This window comes from Mangifera indica, chromosome 1 (genome assembly GCF_011075055.1).
Source record: "Mangifera indica cultivar Alphonso chromosome 1, CATAS_Mindica_2.1, whole genome shotgun sequence".
NCBI lineage: Eukaryota > Viridiplantae > Streptophyta > Magnoliopsida > Sapindales > Anacardiaceae > Mangifera > Mangifera indica.
Genome location: NC_058137.1, coordinates 3,940,515 through 3,964,708, shown reverse-complemented (window position 1 = coordinate 3,964,708; position 24,194 = coordinate 3,940,515). Strand labels below are relative to the sequence as shown.

Genomic DNA, 24,194 nt, shown 5'->3' with positions numbered 1-24,194 from the left:
CCAATTATGATTGTCACATTCTTCCACGTTACCCTCATTATAAGCAAAACAAAATACATTGGGAGGTTTGTGTGCCAATTGCTTCAAGTTTTTAGCATTGTGACATGTTTTAAGAATTCTTAAAAAGGCTATGCTGGTGGGTTCATACTCATACTTCCAAGACCCAAATGCTTGTGTCTTTTGGAAGTGCTTTTTTTACTTCCAGGCGAAGGTTCACTTAAAACCAAAGTAATTGACATTTGATGATAAATTGTTGGCCCATTCTAGAAACTTTCTCCCATCTTCACCCTTTACTACTTTTCTAATCTTCAACTTCTTCCTTTAAAGATTCTATTGGATACGGTCTATCCATAATCGATTAACTTGATCCGGTTTAATATAACTGTCAAGGGCAATTATAAAAGGCAGTTGGATTGACAATTGGACTCTTATTTTAAAACCCTAACTATTTTTCCAAAAAGAATACATGCCATTTTTTGTAAAGAAAAGAATTCTCCACCCAACACAAATGCACAAATCCTGTCTCCCAAAATAAAAAGCAATACGTGGGTAAATGACGTCACAAAAATAGACTAACGTCAATACCTCACGCTGTATTCGAAGATGTTTCATCGAAAATTGAAACAAATAACAAAATCTTTGTTTATATAATTCACAAAATTTGATCCTGACATGTTTAATTATTCTCAACAGATTCAAACCCATATAAATATTTTTATATTTTATCATCTATCAAGTATTGCGATATCAAAAAATTCATAAATGGTTTGTGATGAATCAACCAATCTTTTTCTTGGTTTTTTGTTTGATCATTGATTCAAACTCTCGAATCATCGCAAAATCTTTACAAATATTATTTTAACAATACATGTCATATATAATTTGTTGTCTGTTAAACATATAATAATGGGGAATGAGCCTTTCAACTGACATTTAAAGAGCCTTATTTCACGATATCTTTTACTAGTCTCATCATATTTTCTCCATTTTCTTAGTCCTGACTTAGACGAAGTTTGTTTAACCAGTGAAAGGCATTTGTTCATAATTTCGAAAGGATTCATTTTCTTCTTCTTTTTTTGGTTAAGTAAAAGGATTCTTTCTCTTCATTTTGTTAAAAACAGTTTCACCTTGACCAATGAAACCATCTGAGCACCTTTCTATATAACAGCAATCACCCCTCCAAAGTTGACAACATCAGTATAGTTCAGACTTCAGCCTAATATGCCTTAATGAACCTCTTTCCACAAAAGTTCTACTGTAAGAACTCAGATTTTAAAAAAAATTGCTTTTACTACTTAAAAACAAATGTTAATTAACCATCTGTTTTTATTTATTTTTAATTGAGAGAATACCTTAAACTAATTATAAGTATAAATTAAAATTATATTATTTTATTAAATTTAAATTCAGTAACAAAGAACCATCAGACCCCTTATATCAGTTAAGCTCAGAAATAGCCCAAGTTTTGGCCGAAGGACTTGCCCCCACCTAGAGTGGCAAACGTGCGGTCGGATCGATATTAGTATAGATAAAAAGAATAAGAATAAAAAATAAGTCAAGTTATACGAAAAATGATTTCTGTACTTGTATCTAACTCGATGGATACAAATCAAACTATGAATTACCTGTTTATATTATTTTTTTTATTTTAATGTATTTTTTTCTTAATTTTTAATATTTCTCTTCAAATATATAAGTATTTCGTAGAGGAACATAAATTTATCTCAAATTATAAAAATGTTTTTTTTTATAAATTTGAAGAATTTCAACACTAAACATGAAATGAGTATTTATAACAAAATATTTAATATTCGTATTTTTTAAAATTTGTTTTTAATATAACAATTTTTTTAATTTTAAGATAAATTTTAGTTCATTTCATATAAAAAAAAGAAAAATATACAAAATTTATGTTTGGTATATTATAAGTTTGATGTTAAAGTGAAAAAAAAAAAAGTGATCCACAATTATATCCAATTCATCTGTAAAAATTTATTACCAACAAGTAAGGACCAAAAAATTTAAAATTTATACCTGTATTTAGATTAATTACCTAAAGATAATCTGATTAATTTGTCCATTTTGCCATCTCTCTTCCCATCCACCCAAGATTTATTGTTTTTTAAAATAATTGTTCGTTAACTTTAAAAAATTAAAAATCTCACTCTTGAGCGTTAATTTTAACATTTTCTCCTGCTGGAAAGGACATTTAGATAAATCTGTTTTCCATACCAAAAAATCAATTAGACAAAAGATCAAATTCATCAGAAGCACGCTGAGCACAATTCCATAAAACAAAGCTTTGAGCTAACCTACTTCTTCTCTCACCATTCAGTTCCTTTAATTTCTTAAACAAAGGATCCTCCTCACTCTCAAACCTTCTACCAAACATTATCCTGTACATGTTATTGTACATCATAAGTTGCAGTTTCTTTCTCAAAACTATTCCATTTGTTGCAGCCTCAGGATTCTTCTTGACACCCTCAACAACACAAGCAGCCTCCTCTTCCCAGCCATATCTATATTGTTGAACAACTTTGTTTTTGAAAAATAACTGTCATGATCCTTCTCATCTTTCTCCAGTATTCTCCATAAACAGTAAAAACCATATCTTGGCCCTTCCCAGTGAAGATGTCAAACACAACATTTCTAGTTCTTGAGCCAAACTCAACACCCTTAGCATGCAACACCGCTTTGGCCAAGTCTGGTATGAAACAACCACAAGATTGCGTTGCCCCATACGAAGCAAAAATATTTCGCCGAATTTCTTGGCTAAGTTGGTCATGTTTCTGTGGTTCAAGTCATCACCAACCTGAAGCCAGTTACCAAAAGGGGAACTGGGATGGGGTTAGCAGGGAAATTAAAGCGTTTCCCACGAAGTGTGCAGATGGTGATGGCGAGATCAATACAAGTCCGCACTTCGTATTTAGAATGAATTTGAAAATATAATATCGCTATTTTGTTTCTCCTCCAAAAAGGGTCACAATTTGGGGTGTAACTATAATTTCTCAAATCTTAGGGTTATAAAGTAATTTCATATACTAATATTCTTGGGTTAGAAGTTAGAACTCGTGTAAAATAACATTACCAGCGTGATTTTTAAGCAAGTTACTACGGCATTAAGACTGAGCTTAGACTCTGATTAGTCGGTTAAACCGTCCTCTATAAATTCAAACCCTCAACATTGCCAGAAACTTCATCCTCTCTCTCACGCACATTTCTCCTCTCCTTTTTAATTTTGTTCCTCTAACTAAACTTTCAAATTTCAATGGCCGACTCCACCGATGCCGCCGCCGCCGCCTCATCGTCAGCGCCAAAGCCAGAGCCCAAGCGATCCTGGGGCGACGAAGTGGACGATGAAGAGGCTGTGGATTCTAAATCTGGAGCTGAACTTGATGTCGATGGATTGGCTATAGATGAGAACAAGAAGATCAATAAGTTCCTTGATGAACCTGAAGATTCTAACATTAAAGCCGTACGATCTCTTTTTCCTGAGCTATTTTAGGTTTTGGTTTTTAATTTATATAAAGTTTGGGATCTAAAAAGTTTATTCACTACTTGAATTAGATTTAGGGTTTTACCAGATTAAACATATTTTATGTGACCTTCGTGTTTAGGGAGAAAATTTATAACTAAAGGAAGTTCAATAGGTTCTATGTCAAGTTATTCTCGGAACATTTAAGTGACTTTCATGTAACTTTTTTGCCCCTTCGTTTCTCAGAAATCGTAAGGAAAACAAAGTTCATTGGCTTGCTTCTAAATTACATTTCTGAGTCTCTGTAACTTCAATATAATTTCTATATCTTGTTTGTTTCTTAAGAAAATTTAAGAGGATATATAAAATTCTCAAGGCTTGTTTCTATACATTCGAAAGATTTTAAGGGACTCTAAATCTTTGTTCGATAATTTTTTAAAGTGAAAACTGAAAAGGTCTTGTTGGCTGAGTTTAGTTCAACTTTTGGTTCCATTAGTTTTTTATTTTCTTAATTTTTTTAGTGACTGGCTGTGTTGTTGGATCTAGGTTACACTGGATAATACACCTTACACATCAGCTAGTACATTTGAAGATTTGAATCTGTCACCGGAGCTGTTAAAAGGATTATATGTTGATATGAAATTTCAGAAGCCTAGTAAGATTCAAGCTATCAGTTTGCCCATGATATTAACTCCTCCATACAAAAATTTGATTGCACAAGCGCATAATGGTTCTGGAAAGACAACTTGTTTCGTGCTTGGTATGTTGAGCCGTGTTGATCCAACCCTAAAGGCTCCTCAAGCGCTTTGTATTTGTCCTACTAGAGAATTGGCCATTCAGGTTAGCTTCTGTGTTTCTCCCTTTGTCTAGTTCTAGTCGTTGATTCTTGTCTTTTAGTTCTTTTTCAGTTACTAAATTGAATTAAAGTTTTATGTTGAATTCTATGGTCATTAATAAATGTTGCAGAATCTGGAAGTCCTGCAGAAGATGGGAAAACACACTGGGATAACTTCTGAATGTGCTGTGCCAATGGACAGTACCAATTACATTCCAATTAATAAGCGGCCACCAGTTACAGCACAAATAGTGATTGGCACTCCTGGTACTATTAAGAGATGGATGTCGGCAAAGAAATTGAGTGTCAGTTGTATAAAGATTCTTGTTTTTGATGAAGCAGATCACATGCTGGCTGAGGTAATCTTATCTTGCTGATGATGCTGTAATTCTGACTTTTAACGAAATTACATTTCTAATGTCTGTAGGTACAGATGTCAAAATTGACATGTTGTTGCCTGGAATTGATGGGTAATTGTGTGGTTTAGCAAGTTGTATAGATTGATATTCCTTAATATTATAAATCTGGGATCATTGGAGACATGGATTTTTATCTTTTTTTTCCATGACAACTTACAGTATGTCAAGCACAGAACAATTGTTTCCCGTGCCAAAGTTTATAACTTGAAAATACTGATTTTTGAAACTTTTGTAATAGTAATTTCTGCATGTGAACATCTTTGTGTCTCTTGGTCTATGTGCTATTATTGATTCTATATCAGTCTCCATCAATATGAGTTTTTGGTCTCCAAATTCCTGAATTGCCACATGTTTGTGGGAGTAGTTCCAAAAGTTGTGCTTAGGTCTTTGTCAAAGGATCCCTAATATTAGTGTGGCTTTTGAGGTTGATTAGAAATTTGTAATAAATGTTGGTATCAGAAGTTTCCTATGCATCCTTTTAGAGTTATATTGAAGTTAATGCTAAGTATCAATCAGTTTTGATACAATAAAAGTTTTTTTGGATCTTTTTGGTGTCATTCTATTTTTTATTTTTTGTTGTTTTTCTTGGGTTGGGCATGGAATGTCTTTTTGTGTATTGACCTTGAGGAAACAAGTAAATGGGGATGAGAACAATGGCCATGTACTGAAAGTGTTAATTTTAAACATGTTTAAAGGACTTGGCTACCATGACATCCTTTATAATTCACTCCATTAGTGGCTGAATTGCCCTTGTGATTAATGCTTCATTTATGATAGAAATCATTTTATTACCAATTCTTCAATTTGTACTCTCTTGCACATGGTTTAGCTTGTTGAAGTAAAACAATAGATAATCTTTTCTGCATTATATGAGTGTGGTAATCATTATTTGATTTCTCTGAAAGATTCTGAGAATTCATTATGCTTTAAATGGATAAGCTATCAGACATGGTTTGCTTACGGTAGATATTAAATATGCAGGATGGCTTCAAAGATGACTCTTTGAGGATTATGAAAGACATTGAAAGAGGCAATGCTCAGTGCCAGGTTTGTCTTTCTAATTTGTGGTTAATGTATTTCCAACTCAGGACTGTGACTGAGATTTATTTTTGGTGGAATTGCAAGTTCTGTCACGTTTGACTGTATGCAGAACTGCAAAGTGAATGGTAGATTCTTTTGTAATTCTTGAATAATATACATGCAGTGCACACGATAGATGTAGCATAAATTTAATTACTCGTACTCTTTTTCCAGTTAATGTGATATTTATTTGCTGTATTTATGTGAGCAATAGAGTTTACTTGCATGATGAATTTCATGAACAGCTGTTGACATTTTAATTTCCACTTTGCTTCTAGGTTCTTCTATTTTCTGCCACATTTAATGACACTGTCAAGAATTTTGTGACGAGAATTGTTAAAGATTACAATCAACTCTTTGTCAAGAAAGAAGAGTTGTCATTAGAATCAGTGAAGCAGTACAAAGTGAAATGTCCTGATGAACTTTCTAAGGTTATGGTAATTAAGGACAGAATTTTTGAATTAGGCGAAAACCTGGGGCAAACCATCATTTTTGTACGCACAAGACATAGTGCAAGCACATTGCACAAGTCTCTTGTGGAACTTGGGTATGAAGTGACCACAATTCAGGGTGCTCTTAAGCAAGAAGACAGAGACAAGATAGTTAAAGAGTTTAAAGATGGTTTAACTCAAGTTCTTATATCAACTGACCTTCTTGCCCGAGGTTTCGATCAGCAACAGGTGCCTGTCAAAGCCATTGTTATTTGAATTTCTGTTCGTGTCATGGAGCCAACATTCTGATTTCTTTTTCAGGTTAATCTTGTCATAAATTATGATCTCCCAATGAAACATAATACCTTAGAGCCTGACTATGAGGTCTACCTGCATAGAATTGGCCGGGCTGGAAGATTTGGCCGCAAAGGTATTTTCTGAATTTGGATCCTGTTGTGTTAATTTGTTGTTGGCAATACATTTGATTTGGTTATTTGAAAGACAGTTGGCCTGCTTTTTAACTTGCCATTTTCATGTGCAATGATAATGTTGTCTTCTTTTGATTATTCTCATGCTATTCTGTTGACTTCCCAATGTGTGGTTATTTTTTTCATACATCTATTATGATTTATGTGCTTTAAAGGAAATCCTATATGTTCTCGGGGATGTACAATGTGTTTACATCACCTTGAAATCATGACACCACATATTCAGAGACATATATATATACAATTGTGTATTGATATTTTAAGAGTTCTCCAATTTACATTCTATATGAAGGAGCAAAAGATTTTGATTTTAAATAGGTTTCCATCTGAAATGGATAAGAACTGGTTAAATGATATAATTATAATTATTACTCAAGTGCTTATATGTGAATGTACAGGGGCTGTTTTCAATTTGTTGATGGATGATCGGGATCATATGCTGATGGAAAAAATTGAGCGACACTTTGGTGCCCATATATTTGAGGTAATTTCATGGCTTTTCCTCTTGGTTGAAGAATTTCACGATCTAAGGATAATCACATTATATATACATGTGAACACAGTTGGGATACCACAAGAGGATTTGAAGTTTTCCTGCTAAATGTGGTATTAATTTGTGTGGTGCTGACTGTTGAAAACACTTGCTATTAAAATCAAGAACATGAGTGAAAATTGTAGGTTGTTCTTTCATGTGTTTGTGATGTGCATTTACACTGTCTAATTATCCCCTTTCGACTGCCTTGTGTAGGTGCCATCATGGAATAGCGTTGATGACTTTAAGGCGGCTCTGAAGGAAGCTGGTTTGCTGTGAACGCGCCTGCTGTACCAGTTTATCAACGGAGGCTGAGAAACAAGGATCAACACCTGTAAATTTTAGTGGTCTGAGTAATGCAAAGCATGAATGGGTTTTGGTTTGGTAATATGAATACTTATGAAATCAATGTCTTCGTCAGTTATTAGAGGTTTAACGATGTTTTGTGATTATTATTAATTAAATTTCCTCTTATAACCTTTTTATTGAGTTGAATTTGTATTGTATTTGGAAAAATTTCAGGGTCATTAATCTCTATTACTATTCATATACTGAACCAAGGCGATTGTTGCCTATTTATCTCTATTCATGTACCAATTAAGACAATTGTAGATTGATAATAATGATATATTATAGATTATCATCTCAACCGATCACTAAATATCGATCCGGTTGTAGGTTTTGGGTCTGTTGAAGTAGGACTTCCATTGATAAAAGAAAGCTAAAATGAAAGTTCCTACTTAACAAGAAGATCTGAGATTAGAACTTAGTTGTTCTTCTATGGATAAGTGGTATAGACATTAATCAATTTCAGCACCGTATCCATTGAGATCAGCCAATGGCAACAACAATTAACTTTGAAAATCATTTTTTAATGATGCTGGACTCCCGATCCGATACCCCCTTGCTCTGCAAAACCTCTTTGTAAAAACGCATGTTCTTTTCTTACACCTTCAATGTTTCATAAAGTATTTTCATCATTTTCCAACTAAGCACTGGCCATAGTTTTATGCAAGTGAAACGCAGGAGTTCTATTACATCTTCTGAAAGTTGGTTTTCAAGCTCTTCAAGGATCATGGTTCCAATTCCCGTTTGGTTTAGCCAGGTGTAAAAATTTGAAGAATCCTATTCAGCCAAACCTTCAATGGCCAACTCCAAGCGGCACTTGATTTTGAAGTATTGGCTATTGATCAGAACAAGAAGATCATTTAGACAAGAAATTTCAGAATCCTAGTAAGATTGAAGCTATTGTTGCCTATGATTATGACTTCTACATACAAAAATTTGATCGCTCAAGCACGTAATGGTCTTGGAAAGACAACTTGTTTCGTACTTGGTATGTTGAGCCGAGTTGATCCAAATCTCAAGGTTCTTCAAGCGCTTTGTTTTTGTCCTACCAGAGAATTGGCTATTCAGTCTCGCCTCTGTGTTTCTCTCTTGCACTAGGTGTTAGCTTTGTCTTTAGTTTACAATTTTTTTTTTTCCGGTTATTGAATTGAATTGAAGTTTTTTTGAATTTTAATGGCTGCGAATAATGTTGCAGAATCTTGAAATTCTGCAGAAAATAGGGAAACAGACGGGGATATCTTCAGAATGTGCTGTGTCAATCGATAGTACCAACACATTCAATCACATTAACACTAGAATAATGATATATGTATTCTTTCAATATATTAAATAGGTATATCAATGATACGTAATTGAATATTATTTTATCTTTAATTTAAAATCATCTAATTATATGATAATATATTATTTATAAATTTATTTTGTATACATAAATTATATATATACATATACGTATATATATACATATATTAGAAAGACTTTCTATATATATATATATATATATATATATATATATATATATATATATATATATATATATAAAGTCTTTCTAATATGGCAAATATTTATTTGGGAATTCAGGAGCACAGAATAATATTGTAACATATAGTCAACTAAAATCATTCTAAAACAAAAAAAAAAAATTGAAAATGATTTGCACGTCTCAAGTAGTGCCCTCCCACCCAATACACAATAATTGATGAATCGATACTTATATAAATAAAACAGCAGTCTTCGAATTTTCAGAGAAAGCATCGATTCTAAATTACAAGAAGAAGAAGAAGAAGAAAGGGATCATGGAAAGCATGGTGATGAAGGTGCTGCTACTTGCAGCAGCATTTTTTACCGTATGCACAAATTTTGCAGTGGGTTACGACGGCTATGGAGGAAACACAGGTGGTGTTACAAAAGTGACCGGTCAAGTATTGTGCCAGGATTGCTCCAAGAGCTACAACGAATGGGTTAACAATGCCATTCCTCTCAAAGGTAATGTCATTAAAGCTAAACTATTTATATGCTTTTAAATACATAATTAAGTATATAATTAATGTGTTATTATATTATTGAAAGTTATTTAGATTTTAATTTAAATTCATCTAATTAATTAACGACACAATGTGTTGGTAATTTTTACGAAACAAAATATAGACTCAGTGTTTGTTAACTTAGTCCATGAATATATTGCAGGCGTTAAGGTATCTTTGACATGCATGGATAATAGAAGAAGAGTGATGTACTACAGAAGTGATGAGACGAATGAAGAAGGGCGATTTGAGATGAGCGTAGATAAATACGCTTACCAAAATAAGGAGGTGAAGAGTGAACGGTGTAGGGTGAGATTGGTGTCATCGCCCCACCCCGGCTGCAACGTTTTCACAGACTTCAATGGTGGAAAGTCCGGCGTCAAACTCCGGCGACCCTCCTCCGTTTATAGAGACACTGTTGCATACACAATGCAACCCTTCTATTTTACTTCTCCTATGTGTGAAAAACCGGACGTTCAAGAACTCCAAGCAAACAATTACTAGTTTTATTGGGATTATTATTACTTTCTGTTTCATGTGATTCTCTAATTTCATGTAATATATGTATGGCCAATGTTATGTGTATTTAATTTTGAGTATTCAATTGGATATATAGATGATATATCATTATACGATTAGTTATTATTTTATTCTTAATTTAAAATTAAATAATATTATATATATATTTTTAAATACATAAATAAGTACACATATAATATATTATTATTATATGATTAAATATTATTTTATTTTAAATTTAAAATTATTTAATTATTTGATAATATTTATTAAATATATAATTATTTATGTATTCTAAATGCCTGGTTTTGGTGTCCATGTATATTATAAGAAATCAGGGTTTCTTTATTCCACTGAAAATGATTGGACATTATAAAAATTAAAATATGTTTTTTCATAAATTAAAAGTATAAAATATTAATTATACAATAAATAGTCAAACAAATGAACCTCCACTCGCCACGTGGTAAAATCTTTCTGCAACGCGTATCCAAGTTAGCACGAACGCGCAGATTCATGAACAAGCCTTCCAAAGTTGAATCTATCTCGGGGTGAGCCATGGCGACTCGGCTGGCAAGAGCAGTTTCATCGTCGATATTTCTGAAATCAACGGCTGAGATCTCTAGGCGGCATGGACGGTGGGCGTACTCTTCATCGTCTAAGACGGAGAAGAATTTGAAGATGAGAGAACGTCTGTCAGGTTTAATTGACGCCGTCAATGACCGTAAACTCCCTCCTGAACTCCGTGGCCAGCGTAACTCCATCAGGTCCGTTTAAGGTTATTTCTGAAACTGGTATATGTGTAGCCTTTTGAAATTTATTCGAATTTATTGAAGCTTTAGTGTAATCGAAATCTATGAGAAATTTCGAATGCAAGTGCTATTTGGTGACTCTCTTTGTTAGTTTATCTGTTCTCTGTCAATATCAAACACTATCAAATCAAGAAAAAGCTTGCAGTTATTTCAAAATTTTAGTAATGTATTGAATGCTACTAAAGTGTCGTTTTGCTTGATCAAAACGTTGTTAGATTACTAATTCTTTGCTATTTTGCTGTAGAACAATGTTGTATTGATAAGAGTATGAATTTTTCTGATTAGGCCTTTGAGTTCAAATTCCATTAGAATTATTGACAGCAGCTGAAACTCTAGAAGTGTACTGTACAGTGCCAAAGCATCTGAAGTTCAAATAATACTAATGTCTTATGACAGCTCTTTGAAATTTGAGTAAAGGCATTGTATTTATAAGCACCTCAACACAATGTCAATTAGAAGTATTTCCTGTAAAGTCATCTAAAAGCCTCTCTTTTAAAGAAAATTTTGATGTTCCCGGAAGGTACTGAAATGTTGTCAATGTTGTTTTCAGTCTGAAAGGTTTTTTTGTTAATCTTAGTCCGATTCTATGAGTAGGGAAAAAAGGCCTTAGTTATTGAGAACCCTTTTTTTTGTTTGGTTCATGAATTCTTTGGTTGTGATATATTATGATGGGTTGTTAATGGAACAGATCAGAAACAGAGATAATAAATGTTGTGGAGCAAAGAATATGGCATTCAATGGAAGAAGGGCAGTTCGAGAAATTACCGGGAAAAGGTAAACCACTTAATCTTGGTAACAATCCACATGCTGACCCAGCAGAGGATACCTTGTATCGAATCCTCTCTAAAAACAGATGTGCACCAGAATGGGTTGAACTTAACAAGGAAATAAGGAGTCTAGTATCCGCATGGCGAGTAGCCCTCAAGAAAGCATGGGCAATTAAGGGCAAAGGTGATCACACTGAATGGGTTGAATCAGTTGATGCATTGCAGAAGCAATTGCGTTATATTAATAATAAGGTGCGTTGCAAATCAGATGCACTATTGCTTATAATTTTGTTGTTTTAATGATTCTTTTTAGGATAATTTTTTCTTGTTTAAGGGTTTTTTAAATTACAAGCTGACTCGTCTAGTTTGGAAGGTTAGCAGAAACTTTTAGGTAGAAATTTTAAGAAACTCTGGGTGATTTTAAAGAAGATTTATGATGATTTCTGTGTTTCTGAAAGAATTCTAATGAAGTGAAAAACCATTGTGCTTTGCTTGATCATATTTTACTCTTAATTAGGACGACTAAGTTAGTGAGATTGCTTTATACAAATTTGGTATGGCGTTGGACCAAGAGTAACGTATGGACTGCAGGTTTTCAGGTATAACCTAATCGTGCCGTTTGGTCGCCAGATGTTTGGTTTGAAGTGGGAGAAAGAATTAGCTCGCATTGAGGAATGATTTGTATTCCTTTGTAATAGTAGCAGGTTAGAATCAATTGTTGTAAAACAACAATCATCTCTCTGTCTAATTTACTACGGTAGACTACTCTTTTTTTTTTTTAAATAATTAGAGACCCACCTATATTTATTTCTTAGATAGATAAAACTGAGATACAGTGACCAGACTTATAATCACTGTATCAAGTTAGTAAAAATTACATAAACGCAATAAAAATTCGAATTCAAATCTTTACTTTAAAAGTTTTAATACTCTATTAATTTTGTTAACTTTTAAAATTTATTGTAAACACTATTGTTCAGTACTTACAATATTTTAAAACTTGGATTGTGCCTTACTCGTCCAAGGGTTTGATTTGGGGGGAAACTCAATTTGATTAAGGATTAAATTGATAAACTAATTAGATAAATATTATAATAATATTCAAGTATCAAGTATGCGATGCAAAATTCTTATTAAATAAATTAACAATGGTAGTCTAATTTAAGTATTTTACCTTATATTAAACTATAGTAGGCAAAATCTGTCTTTTAAATTAAAATTTTTAATTTGTTAAAATATAAAATTAGTAAAATTGACTATTGACCCAAGCATTTCTGTAATTGTAATTTTATGTATATCCACTTTTCATACAAAATTTATATACATAAATAATACGTCATTATAAGATTGAAAGTTATTTTATTTCTAATTTAAAATCATTAAATCACATAACAATACATTATTTGTATACATAAATTGTATATTAAAATAAATATACATAATTTTATTGTTTTAGCAAAGATAAGTCTAAGAAACACCGAAGGCAGTTTATGATGAAAAATGAAAATGAATGTAGTTTATGTTTTGATTAAATTATGAACTAAAAATGTAATTTCTGTTTAAATGCGAATAGTTAATGCTCTCAGTGACAAATTAAGAAACTCTGTAGATAATTTCTAATGACTAAAAAGATCCTAAGACCTCTAACAAGATGCCCAATTGTTAGAACAGTAATTGTACAGCTGTGTGGCTAAATAATTATAAGAATAAGATGCAATGACGAATTATTTTTGCTTCAATACAACATAAACAATGCCTTATAAATTAGGCAAGCATCTTGAAAACCAAAGGAAAGGGGGATTATATGACGATGATTAGACAAAATGATACAGGGAACAAAATAAATTGTATCTAATGGTTGAACTTCAAACAATGAAACGATCTGCATTATAGTATTTATGTATAGAGTATACCATCACCCCTTTCCACAGGTCAACCGAAAGAGGATGTTTTTGCTGCAAGATGGATAAGGGATCGCCGGTGGTAAGTTGTCCGCAGCTTCTTGTACTTCTGCACAAAAGTACTGGTATCTATTTCCTTATTGAGGAGCTGAGCATGCAGAGTCTCAGATTCCTCCTCTGTCTTATCTAGTGCTTCTGCAATCGAGAAAAGTTTAAATTATTTCGTAATGTTCCTTTCCATCTATGTCTCAACAATCTAAACCTAAGTATTCGGGAGGGTATATTAATTTATTAGCATTATCACCTTGAAGCTTTTGGAGAAGGGATGCGGGGGAGTAGAACTTCAAAAGCTCTTCCTTCTGTTTCTCAAGCTCATGCAATTTCTCCTGAGCAGCAGCCAATTCTGTCGTCCGGATGATTCTGCTCTGCAACATTAGAAAGAGACAAATAAGTTTTACCATTGTCAAGCCATAATTAAAAAAAAATCAATCAACAAGAAAATTAATGTCGGCTCAGTCTCACTTGATTTTTAAGCTCCATGATGCGGGGTTCCTTCTCTAAGTTCTCCCCTGATTTAATAACATAAAAATTTAGAAATTGCTACTGGATTTATACCACTACAGCAATCAATTTATTGACACAATTACAGAAATAAGAGGAAAAAAAAAAAAGGAAGAGATATCTCACTAGCAAGCTGCAACGTTTCCATCAGTAGATCATCCCTTATCTGATATAATTATGAAGAACACAATAAACCACAAAAAATGATTAGAAAATTGGGAAAGCCTGTCAGAATCAAGCCAACAACAAAATGAGATATATGAGGGAAGAAACACCCCGTGATAGTAGCCTATTTTTTTGCAACAAATAAGAAAAAATACACATAACTCAGCTTGTATGTGATGATGCTAAAAAATTGAAACCATGTCACAAGAATGTTTATGATATGACAAATAACAGAGCATATGAATGACTGATGCATCTGTTCTGTGCATGAGTGTAAATATTTAGGAATGCAAACATAACAACATTACAGTGTGGAATCTGATCTTGACATTCCAAGCCTTTTAAAATCTTATATAGACCTGTTCAGCATTTTATTAGTTAGTCAAAAGAATTGCCACCATGAACAATAAACTCACAACACCGGCTATTTAAAATTAACTACATCCAAACAAATATCACAGTGCATGAACTTCATTGTCTGTGCCATATACATTCTTAAAAACAAAGAAGTAAGAGAAGGCTCGGTTTTCTATAATATTGATTTCAAGTGAGTAAGGCTCCTTTCCTGGAATTTTATTTTTCAAGAGTTGATAGTCATATAGAATAGAAAGACACTGGTGCTCAAATTGATGCCCAGATGATTTAAAAAAAAAATTTAAATAAATAAGAAGCCCGAAGTCCTAAATTCTCCTACACCTTGATAAGGCACAATACCATCATGTTAAAGCAGTGATAAAGAGTGATAAGGTTTTTCTATCTAACAATTAAACCAAATACTAATCAACCTATCATGGCCAAACAACTAACTTTATAAATAAAGAATATACAGAATGTTTTACACACTTAGGGCAAACATAAGAAAGCAATATGTTAAATTATTAGCTCAGAAACTCCCATGGAATAAAGAATAGCAAAATCAGCAACTTACCTTGTTTTGAATTTTTACTTGATCAATTGCAAGTAAAAATTGGTGGTAGGCATCCTTGTCAGACAAAAGCCTCCGCAACTCATCAACACTAAAATAATTTTTCACCAAAAACAAGAAACTCATTAGAGAGGGTAGATGAGAATTTGAAAGAAATTTTTTTCATTTCTAGTCAAGCAATAAAATCACCTAAAAAATTTTCTTGAATAATCTGAAAAACACTAAAATCATCATTCAAAAGAATCTCAATATCTAATGGCACCAAAATTCTAAATTCCAATCATGAAAATGAAAGTCAAGACTTCAGCAAATAAAAATTATAATGACAATACAACAACATTAAATAACATCACTGAAACAAGAACAGTCACAAATACACATGGAAAGACAAATGTGCACATGCATAGGCCAACATGATCAGAAGCATCCAGTACTAAATTTATTTGCTTGGAAAGTGTTCAACAGATTCCAGTGTACAGCAAGCAACAAAATCACTTCCATGAATAGGCAAGACTGATCAATGAAATGAAGCAGCATACACGGAAAATACTTCATTGATATAGCCCTATTGTCACAATGGTTTAGTTTTCCTCACTCTGTTCTTTTATTTTGACTAAACATTACATACTTTTACTTTCATTTCTGATATCAAGTGAAGGAAATAAGAATCAGAATGCAAGCATCACTTCCCTTACTCAAATTGTAAACCAAAAAGAAAGTACTAAATAATTAACAATAAAAAATATTTAGTTAACATTCATAGGGTTCCTCAGTATCTTCCCAAGACAAACAATTTTCATTGAGAGGAAAGGGAAAAATTCCAATGCACTATCAATATAATAAGCTTATGAAGTTAAAGTAATCAGATGCCTCACCTTTTGTCCTTCAAGAGAGCAATAATGCCAGCAGCTTCAGCTGGCGAAACATGTGATGGGGACCCTGGCCGATCTGCAGGCCTTGTTGGATTGAAACTACCAGAAGAGCTGAGACTAGAGGTTGAAGGGCGGGAAGAATTTGGAGTGACTACAGATGGAGGGTACCAAGACTGTGGAGAACCATCTTGTGGGCGTGGCTGACCTTGTTGCTCCTGTGAACCCCTGTAAGTAGGCATGCTCAGTCTAAAGCTATATAAATGTAACACAACAGATCTGAATTATCTGAATTCAAACAAACAAACATCTCAAATCTGATTCATCCTTGATAAATACATATCTGCAGAAGACCTCTTTAGAACAGTTATGAACACAACATTCATAATATTTCAATGCAATCAAAAGTAATTTAACTTCCACATAAATACCATGCAAACTTTAGATATCAATGAAAGACCGTGACATAAAAATTAGAACGCACAAGATAGTACTACACAGAATCAAGTTTTATTAAAAGTGTTTCTCGATGTTTAATTTCATGCAATTTCATGGGTCAGCCCTGACCTAGTAAGACATGAAAAGTGACATATGGTTCTCAAAAAGAACTAATTTTCCCAAATTCCAACTCCAGTAAAAGGCAACATCGAATTATCATCAGTATAAATATTAAAACAAAAGAAACAACTAGTCATAAGAAGCAGAGGCCATCTAAAATAAAAATCAAAGTTCATTTTATAATTAAAAAAAAAAAAAAATCAATAGCAGCAACCGGTTCTAGTTATAGTTTTTGCAACAGGTAGCAATATTTCAATAACCCGAACTCAATGTCAGACACACCATTTGATTTAACAGCGTCACAATTCGACTATCCATTGTCAAAATTTCGAATACAAGCATCTCAAGTCACTAAATTCCATTCACTTGAACAATTAGTTGTCCACATCAATAATCTTTAAAAGTAAAAACTGCAAGAAACTCCAAATTTCGTTTCACAATTAACAATAACATATTAAATGAACAATCCAAATATAACCAAAAAAGGAAAAAAAATAAAAAAAACCACTAGTACAATCGGTGACTGCGTGTAAAATTTTTAAAGCAATCGCAATTGAAGCCATAGTATCAAAAAATATGAACACCAGAAATCGCAAATTTTTTATGCAGAAACAGCAAGTGAATGAACGAATTATTGAAAAAAAGACTACTAAATGGACGAAAACGAACGGATTAAAGAAGAATTACCAGAATTTGAACATAGCTCAAAGGCAATCGCGATTGGCCGATTATTTGAACGAGCAGATCGAAGAAACCCTAGAATTGTAAGTGATAACAAGAGGGTTTGGATCGTGAGTTGCCGACTCCGCGTCTCTGGTTTTTCTTTTTTCTTTTTAATTTTTAAATTTTGTATGCATATAAAATCAAGTTCAAGGTGATTTCATCGAAGTTGCTTTTCCGCGAAGGTAAATTCCAGTTGCGTCTGATAATTTTAGAAGTTTCAAGGAAAGTCCCAAAATTAGTAAATCAGTTTTCATCGCCATTTCATAACTTAGCGAGGTCAATTTTGTAAATGGGCAATGAATATTCATATCATATTATTCTATTCTCTGTCATGAAAAACAGAAGGATTAGATGTCAGAGTTCAAATTCTTGAATGCAAATAAGAAGAGGGTTAAAAATAGAGTAATATTATATGTATATATTATATGTTATTATATGATTAGATAATATTTTATTTTTAATTTAAAATTATTTAATCACATAATAAAAAATCACCCCTGTTTCTATAAATATATAAATATATATAAAAAATATAAATATATAATTTTATTATTAAAAATATCCATATGTCTTAAAAAATATATATATAGTTTAGTTTATAATATGGGGCAGTGACCCCATTGGGTTAAAAAATATGAGTTATCTCCCTTAATATAAATAATAAGTATTTAATATTATTTTAGACCATACAAAATTATCAGTGTAATATATTTAAAATATTAAAATAATTTTTTAAATTTTATATCAATTTTTTTAAATTTTTTTACTTTTTAATTAATTTCTTATATTTTATTTTTATTTTTATTCAATTATGACAAAAACCTTAGGCCCATTGGGTTAAAATGTACAGAAGAAACCGTCACAACTAGCATTCTTTCTCATTTTATTGTCTTAAAACCACGTCAAATAGTAGAACGATAAGTCGCAATGGCTACTCTACTCAATCTTTTTTATTTGATTTCACATGTCTATTTTATTTCTTTCCATTCTGCATATCGAAGTCTCTTGTGAATGCTGTTTCTTCCTTTTATGAGCAAAATTCTAATTAGGCGAGCGAGTGATGTTGCCCACCATCTGAAGAGAAACACAAGGCTGCTCGGCTGGAACCTGAGAAAATCATAATTGTTTTGAACGTGAAAAAAAAAAAAAAAATTAGCTACGAACGTATAATTGCAAAGCTGTATAATGATGGAGTGCTTACAAAGTGGCCAGATCCAAGAATCTTATAGAAAAAGAAATTCTTGTATGAAGAGACAAATCCTTTGGTAATGGAATCATCACTTCCACAGTATAAAGGAGAATGCTCAATGCTTAAGAAATCTTTCAACCCATCCCACCTGAAATGCAGAATTAGTTAATACAACCACCAAAAACAGAACACACAAGCATTGAAGGAGAAGAGAGAAATAATACTTGAGCTTCTTAATCCAGGCTTCTACTCCTTTTGTTGAGCATATCACATCAAGCTGTGGTAAATATCAACCAGATTTCAGTTGTTGGTTGTCAAAAATATATTACTCACGTTAAAATTTCAATAAAACGACAGTTACCCAGAATAATGTAATACCCAATCTTATAATTATTCAATTAAATATTCAGAATTGGATATCTAAATGAATATTCAAAACAGAGCATTACTCTTAAAATTAACAAATGAAAACTCTTACTTGTCCGTTGTATATTGTTACATTAATTCCCTTGGCCAGGAGCTCATCCACCTGTTAAACCTCAGAAGTTAAGCCTGAATGTTAATTACTTTCCATGACTTGAAACATTTTTGTTGGCAGCCTATACGAAAACCAATTTTTATTACCTCACTGATTCTTGGTTTCATAATATCTCCAGACATGGCTGAAGAAACTGAATAATGTAGCTCCGCCCATCTGCAAGAGAGTGGTTAATAATCCACGAAATAAGCCCAAGTGTTTACAATTCATCTTTGTAATTTAAAAGGCAGGAACTTACGTTACGTTTTCAGGAATAATCTTTAACTTCTTTCTGATAGGCCCATTCATCAATTTATCAAGGTCAACAGGCTGAGCTGAAAATTTTTTTGTGATGAGATGCTTAGCATACTTATCCATTCCAAGTCCTTTCGATTTCTCTGCTGCTGTACTGAAAATGGGGTCATTTCCATCATCAAACAAGAAGTTGTAGAAGTCCTGCAATCCAAATTTACACTAAATAACTAAAATTCTGAAAGCCTTTGTATTGCAAAAGTCTTTGCAGATATTCATGAGCATCATACCACGTTACTGTGATACACAATAACATACTCGAGTTCACCCCATGTTGTTGTTGCATTTTCGTATTTACCTGCTGCTAGTTGCTGCCTGATCTGTAGAGCTAAGCTGTTCTTGCAAAACGGGTTATGTTAATTGGATTTTCGTTTCTCAAAACACTAATTAATAAGAAGACAATTAAACTTTTGATCTGAACCTGTTCGATTCATTCAAGCCTTTGTCGTCCATTCGCGACAGGTCTTTGAGAAGCGGTGCCCATGAAAACTGGATTAGTCATTAAGAGTTAGAAAGTAGAATTATTTGGCTTATAGATTTTATTATAATGAAGCCACATACCACAAAATCTTCAGGAGAAATCCAGGAATTGCCCAAAGCAACTCCTGCATTTAAAAACATATAATAAGTACTTAGTAAAATGCCATTTGAAATGCCTGTAGATGGAACAAGAAGATGTTAATTACCCTCTAGATGAAGCTTTAATTCTCCAGCTTCAATGGCTCCTAGAGTTGATACCCCTAGAGTGGCTGCAAATTTTCCCCCATATGACTCTGCAAAAATGTAAAATGGACTTTTCTGAAGGGTTTCATTTCCATTGAACAGCACCTTCAACAAGGTAATTAAATCTGCGGCAGCCTCCTCATCAGTTCTAACGAACAAGTTCCTGTCATCGCCATCGACATAACTAAATCCTGTTCCCACTGGACTATCCTAAATTCCATTAAAGTTGAGAAAAAGGGTTTACTCAACTTGGTCTTTTTATGCAACAAAATGGGAAAAAAATGTTGAAGTTACTAAACATTGTACCACAAATAAAAGATCTGCTTTCTTAAGCCAGGTAGAATTCCGGGGTTGCAAATTGCCATCTAATGGTCCCATCTCTATGAAATTTCCAAGCCCAACACCAGAGGCTCCCTAAATTTACATATAAAAATCAAATCAGATTTAACAAACATATATAACCACATGTCCAATATCATTTTTTCATGTCTATAAAAATTTTACTCACAGGACCTCCTTGTAGCCACAGCAATGTTGGCCATGGCTTGGATGGATCTTCGACTCTGTATGGACTCTTATAAAGCCACCAAAAGAGGTGAACCTCTGCATTTCAAAAGTAACCATTCGAGCATTAACGATAGCATTAGCATCATCAAGATTAATATTCCTCAAGTTTTACAAATGTTCACATACTTGGTCGAACTTCAACGTATCCCCATTGTTCAGACCCGTCATCGGTTCCTGCAGCTAACGCAAGGCATTCATGAAGAAATCTGGAAGAGATGAGCAAAAAGATAAAGGGTAGCAAGTGTTTCTCCATGGGAACACTGTATGTGATCAAATGCAATTGCCTGGACGAGTTTATGTCATAGTAGCGTAAGAAATTTCACCACTTTGATTGTCACTATCTCATAAATAAATATATAGATGTGTGACGGTTACAAGGAGCTAAGTCAAAATAAATGACTATGAAAGCACAGACAAGGAGAAGACTATTTGCTTGCACAAGAGGACAAATTGTAAGAGAAAGTAGAGAAGGTTATTTATAGATAGAATGAAAAGGCCAAAGGACTATTTCTCACCCAAACTATACTGAATTCTCAAAATTCTCTTCTGTTAACTTTGAAAATACTATTTACCCACCCATGATCATTTAAATCTGCTAATTTTAAAGATAAAATCGTTATTTTATATTTAATATTAAAAATAAATTTAAATATAATTTCATTTCCCCCCCTAAATTTAAAAAACTAACTTTTTTCCTCTAAACCAAATTTGAAAAAATCACATTGCCCCCTTAGGGTTTAGTTTCAAAACGCGTTCAATTTCTCTGACACCATCGCTGACCGTCTCTCCCTCCCAACGGTTCCCTTCCTTCGACGACCCACCTCAACTTCATCCCAACCCATCTGACACCAAGAGACGTTGTCTAGGAAGAGAAATCGTCTTCCCAGACGATCTTCATTGTTTGGAAAGATGATAGTTTTCTCAGATGAAGACGAGACGACTCGTCTTCATCTGGAAAGACGATTTCTCTTCTTAGACGACGTTTCTCGACGTCGAATGAGTTAGGATGGAGTTGAGACAGATCGTCAAAGGAAGGGAAACCGTCGGGAGGGAGAGACGGTCGGCAATGGCACCGGAGAAACTGAATGCTTTTTGAAACTAAACCATAGGGGGGAGGGAGAATGTGATCTTTTCAAACTTGATTTAAGGGATAAAATGTTAGGTTTTAAACTTTTAGGGGGGAAAATCAGATTAAATTTTTAAAGGTTAGGGTTCTGTTAAATATAACCAATCATGAGTGGATAAATGATATTTTTAAAGTTAATAAGGGGAACTTTGAGAATTCAACATAGTTCGGGTGAGAAATAGCCCTCTGGCCCAATGAAAATGACAAATATATATAAGAATCTTATCAAATCAAAGGGGAAATAGAAATTTATGAGAACATTATAGCTAACCACTTTGAATACATACTTGTATGTATTATTACGTGATTGAGTATTACTTTATCATTAATTTAAAATTATCTAATCACATGATAACACATATAAGTGTGTATCTATTTGTATATTCAAAATGAATATACGTAATTTTATTGAAACATTTATGCTCAAATTGTACTGAAATAATACAGAAGTAAAGTGAACTTAAATTTAAATTTTAATTAATGTAATTGTGCTGAAATACTAGTAGTTGCGATTTTGAATATCTCATGTAAATAAAAATATGCTCTTTGGATCTCCTTGGAGTTTCCATAGAGTTAAAACAAAGGCTGATGACAATTACTAAGAATTACAAATTCCAGGAAAATACCATTGTGAACAAAGCTTATGATGTAAATAATATAAGCCGGGGCACGTTTTGGATGGTCGCTGTCGATAAAGTTACTCCTTGTTAACATGAACTAAGAGATAGTTGTCTTTTGTTATTGACAAGAACTAATGAATAATTATTTGTAACTTATTACTAGTAGATAAATTTATTTTTGATAAAACTATGCCATTTTATATTGAAATCGATAATTTTTTATTTTATTTAGAAAAGTTTTTATACTTAGAATTGTTTTTTAACATGATTGCCAACTTGTCAAAAACTAGTCGCCAATATAAAGAAGACGTAATTGTAAATTTGAGAGTAGAATCAAACTCAATTCTTGAAATGTAGTTTTTTTTTTTTTTTTGGGCTTTTGATGGTATCAAGGCTATTCGACTTGCATCTATGACTAATCTCTATTCTTGTTCAACTGCTCTGGACAAAATTGTCAGAATATGGTCTATGATCCTGGTGATTATCATTCAATTCCTCAATTCTCAAATTTGACTGGCCTAAAATTGCAACCAGTAAATCCAAAGCTTAATGATGAATATCCTTTGTTGTCGATTCGTGACAGGTCTTTGAGAAGTGGTGCCCATGAAAACTGCATTGATATCAGGTGCAAGATATTTTTAATGGAAAATCCGCTCATAGAATAGAGAAAATATTGAACAAAAAACCACATACCACAGAATCTTCAGGAGAAATCAAGCTATCACCCAAAGCAACTCCTGCATTTTAACACATATAAGTACATACTCATGTATTTTTACTTGAACTGAATATTTAGTTGAATCACAAAATGAAGTATATTATTTTGAACGCATTCTGGAACTTCTGCCTGATATGGGAAACAAAACCTGGCTAACACAAGATGAAGGATTTATAAAATGTGATATGGACATGACATAAACTCAAATTTAAATTTAAATGTAATTTAAATAATGCAAAACTTAAGTAAAAGGGACAATTTGAAATCTGATTTCTAGATGAGAAAGGCCGAACACCCCGTCTCAATTTATAGGATTTTCCTTGACAACTTATTTATTTATTGACTCTTTGTTCTTGCTTCATGTCTTTTCATTTTTGTTTTTTGTTTCTTCATTTTTTTTTCCTTAGCTTTTTGTTTTTTTATCTTGGTATAACTTGTTTAATAAGAGTTTTATTATTATCTCCCTTAATTAGTCTCATCTTGTCCGCAAGGTGAAACTTAACGTCAACTTCAAAGACCGAATCTCCCCAACTCTATTGCTTGCACCATGCAACACATTTGAAACAAATATATAAGTCTAAAAGATATGAATATTTAACAAATAAATTGTCTCAAAACTCTTTAATTGGTCCCAATAGATTTCAATTAGATGGGTAATTTGGTTGCATGGATGTAAGAAATTTAGATTAGATGAGTGTACAACGTAAATAATTTGGTGGTGGACTTTGATTAAAATAGTAGAATGAACTGAGGGGTTGTTTTGTTTGGGTGGTGTAAAATCAATTGCTTGTTTTGGGAGGAGGAAGTGGGTTGTGCAAAAAGGAAATTTGAGTTAGGGTAGTTTAAGGTGATGGGCTGGGTTGCTTTGAGTATGGGTTAGGTTGAGTGAGTTTTATATAATTTGATTTTGCTAACTGAGGTTGGATTGCATTGGACATAGGTTTGGGTTTCGTTTATGTGATATGATTTTTGGGTTAGGTTGGGTTCCGG

At 32.9% G+C, this 24,194-nt stretch overlaps 5 protein-coding genes and 1 pseudogene across 6 annotated transcripts; 3 read left to right on the top strand and 3 right to left on the bottom strand.

The window, feature by feature from the left end:
• Nucleotides 1-2,239: 2,239 nt before the first annotated feature.
• On the bottom strand, nt 2,240-3,120 carry LOC123226256 (annotated as a pseudogene).
• A 60-nt stretch (nt 3,121-3,180) lies between these two features.
• On the top strand, nt 3,181-7,909 carry LOC123227646 (DEAD-box ATP-dependent RNA helicase 38). Its single transcript, XM_044652740.1, has 8 exons — nt 3,181-3,475; nt 4,022-4,315; nt 4,442-4,669; nt 5,711-5,776; nt 6,088-6,489; nt 6,562-6,670; nt 7,127-7,212; nt 7,477-7,909. The coding sequence occupies exons 1-8, from the start codon at nt 3,269-3,271 to the stop codon at nt 7,537-7,539; spliced, it is 1,455 nt and encodes a 484-aa protein (XP_044508675.1). The 5' UTR covers nt 3,181-3,268; the 3' UTR covers nt 7,540-7,909.
• A 1,395-nt stretch (nt 7,910-9,304) lies between these two features.
• LOC123226224 (pistil-specific extensin-like protein) lies at nt 9,305-10,136 on the top strand. The gene is made up of 2 exons (XM_044650762.1): nt 9,305-9,594; nt 9,796-10,136. The coding sequence occupies exons 1-2, from the start codon at nt 9,405-9,407 to the stop codon at nt 10,134-10,136; spliced, it is 531 nt and encodes a 176-aa protein (XP_044506697.1). The 5' UTR covers nt 9,305-9,404.
• Nucleotides 10,137-10,605: 469 nt separating this feature from the next.
• On the top strand, nt 10,606-12,650 carry LOC123213219. Of its 2 annotated transcripts, none has more exons than XM_044632621.1 (3): nt 10,606-10,918; nt 11,652-11,982; nt 12,330-12,650. In XM_044632621.1, exons 1-3 carry the CDS (start codon nt 10,710-10,712, stop codon nt 12,333-12,335), a joined length of 546 nt encoding a protein of 181 aa, XP_044488556.1. In that variant the 5' UTR covers nt 10,606-10,709; the 3' UTR covers nt 12,336-12,650. The 2 variants fall into 2 exon arrangements, with proteins under 2 accessions (XP_044488556.1, XP_044488548.1); XM_044632613.1 differs by having other exon boundaries at nt 12,322-12,650.
• A 792-nt stretch (nt 12,651-13,442) lies between these two features.
• Nucleotides 13,443-17,646, bottom strand: LOC123194214 (vacuolar protein-sorting-associated protein 37 homolog 1). The gene is made up of 7 exons (XM_044607371.1): nt 17,397-17,646; nt 16,158-16,379; nt 15,286-15,373; nt 14,319-14,358; nt 14,154-14,200; nt 13,936-14,056; nt 13,443-13,826 (listed from the first exon to the last, which is right to left on the bottom strand). Exons 1-7 carry the CDS (start codon nt 17,408-17,410, stop codon nt 13,663-13,665), a joined length of 696 nt encoding a protein of 231 aa, XP_044463306.1. The 5' UTR covers nt 17,411-17,646; the 3' UTR covers nt 13,443-13,662.
• A 633-nt stretch (nt 17,647-18,279) lies between these two features.
• LOC123229282 (serine carboxypeptidase-like 51) lies at nt 18,280-21,059 on the bottom strand. The gene is made up of 13 exons (XM_044654983.1): nt 20,867-21,059; nt 20,682-20,776; nt 20,480-20,587; nt 20,137-20,383; nt 20,012-20,055; nt 19,872-19,939; nt 19,681-19,783; nt 19,398-19,594; nt 19,246-19,315; nt 19,100-19,150; nt 18,846-18,898; nt 18,634-18,769; nt 18,280-18,539 (listed from the first exon to the last, which is right to left on the bottom strand). Exons 1-13 carry the CDS (start codon nt 20,991-20,993, stop codon nt 18,474-18,476), a joined length of 1,365 nt encoding a protein of 454 aa, XP_044510918.1. The 5' UTR covers nt 20,994-21,059; the 3' UTR covers nt 18,280-18,473.
• Between the last annotated feature and the right edge of the window lie 3,135 nt (nt 21,060-24,194).

Bases quoted from the DNA above. Each gene is read 5' to 3' on its own strand.
- LOC123227646 (XM_044652740.1), top strand. From the start codon at position 3,269: ATGGCCGACTCCACCGATGCCGCCGCCGCCGCCTCATCGTCAGCGCCA. The intron at 4,316-4,441 runs GTTAGCTTCTGT...TAAATGTTGCAG, and splicing joins CTAGAGAATTGGCCATTCAG to AATCTGGAAGTCCTGCAGAA. The intron at 4,670-5,710 runs GTAATCTTATCT...TTAAATATGCAG, and splicing joins CAGATCACATGCTGGCTGAG to GATGGCTTCAAAGATGACTC.
- LOC123229282 (XM_044654983.1), bottom strand. From the start codon at position 20,993: ATGGAGAAACACTTGCTACCCTTTATCTTTTTGCTCATCTCTTCCAGA. The intron at 19,940-20,011 runs GTATGTGGCTTC...TGACTAATCCAG, and splicing joins TTTCTCCTGAAGATTTTGTG to TTTTCATGGGCACCGCTTCT. The intron at 19,316-19,397 runs GTAAGTTCCTGC...ACTCTCTTGCAG, and splicing joins ATTATTCCTGAAAACGTAAC to ATGGGCGGAGCTACATTATT.
- LOC123194214 (XM_044607371.1), bottom strand. The intron at 14,057-14,153 runs GTGAGACTGAGC...CTAATGTTGCAG, and splicing joins TCATGGAGCTTAAAAATCAA to AGCAGAATCATCCGGACGAC. The intron at 13,827-13,935 runs GTGATAATGCTA...TCTCGATTGCAG, and splicing joins CCTTCTCCAAAAGCTTCAAG to AAGCACTAGATAAGACAGAG.
- LOC123226224 (XM_044650762.1), top strand. From the start codon at position 9,405: ATGGAAAGCATGGTGATGAAGGTGCTGCTACTTGCAGCAGCATTTTTT. The intron at 9,595-9,795 runs GTAATGTCATTA...AATATATTGCAG, and splicing joins CAATGCCATTCCTCTCAAAG to GCGTTAAGGTATCTTTGACA.
- LOC123213219 (XM_044632613.1), top strand. From the start codon at position 10,710: ATGGCGACTCGGCTGGCAAGAGCAGTTTCATCGTCGATATTTCTGAAA. The intron at 10,919-11,651 runs GTCCGTTTAAGG...TTAATGGAACAG, and splicing joins GGCCAGCGTAACTCCATCAG to ATCAGAAACAGAGATAATAA. The intron at 11,983-12,321 runs GTGCGTTGCAAA...TATGGACTGCAG, and splicing joins TGCGTTATATTAATAATAAG to GTTTTCAGGTATAACCTAAT.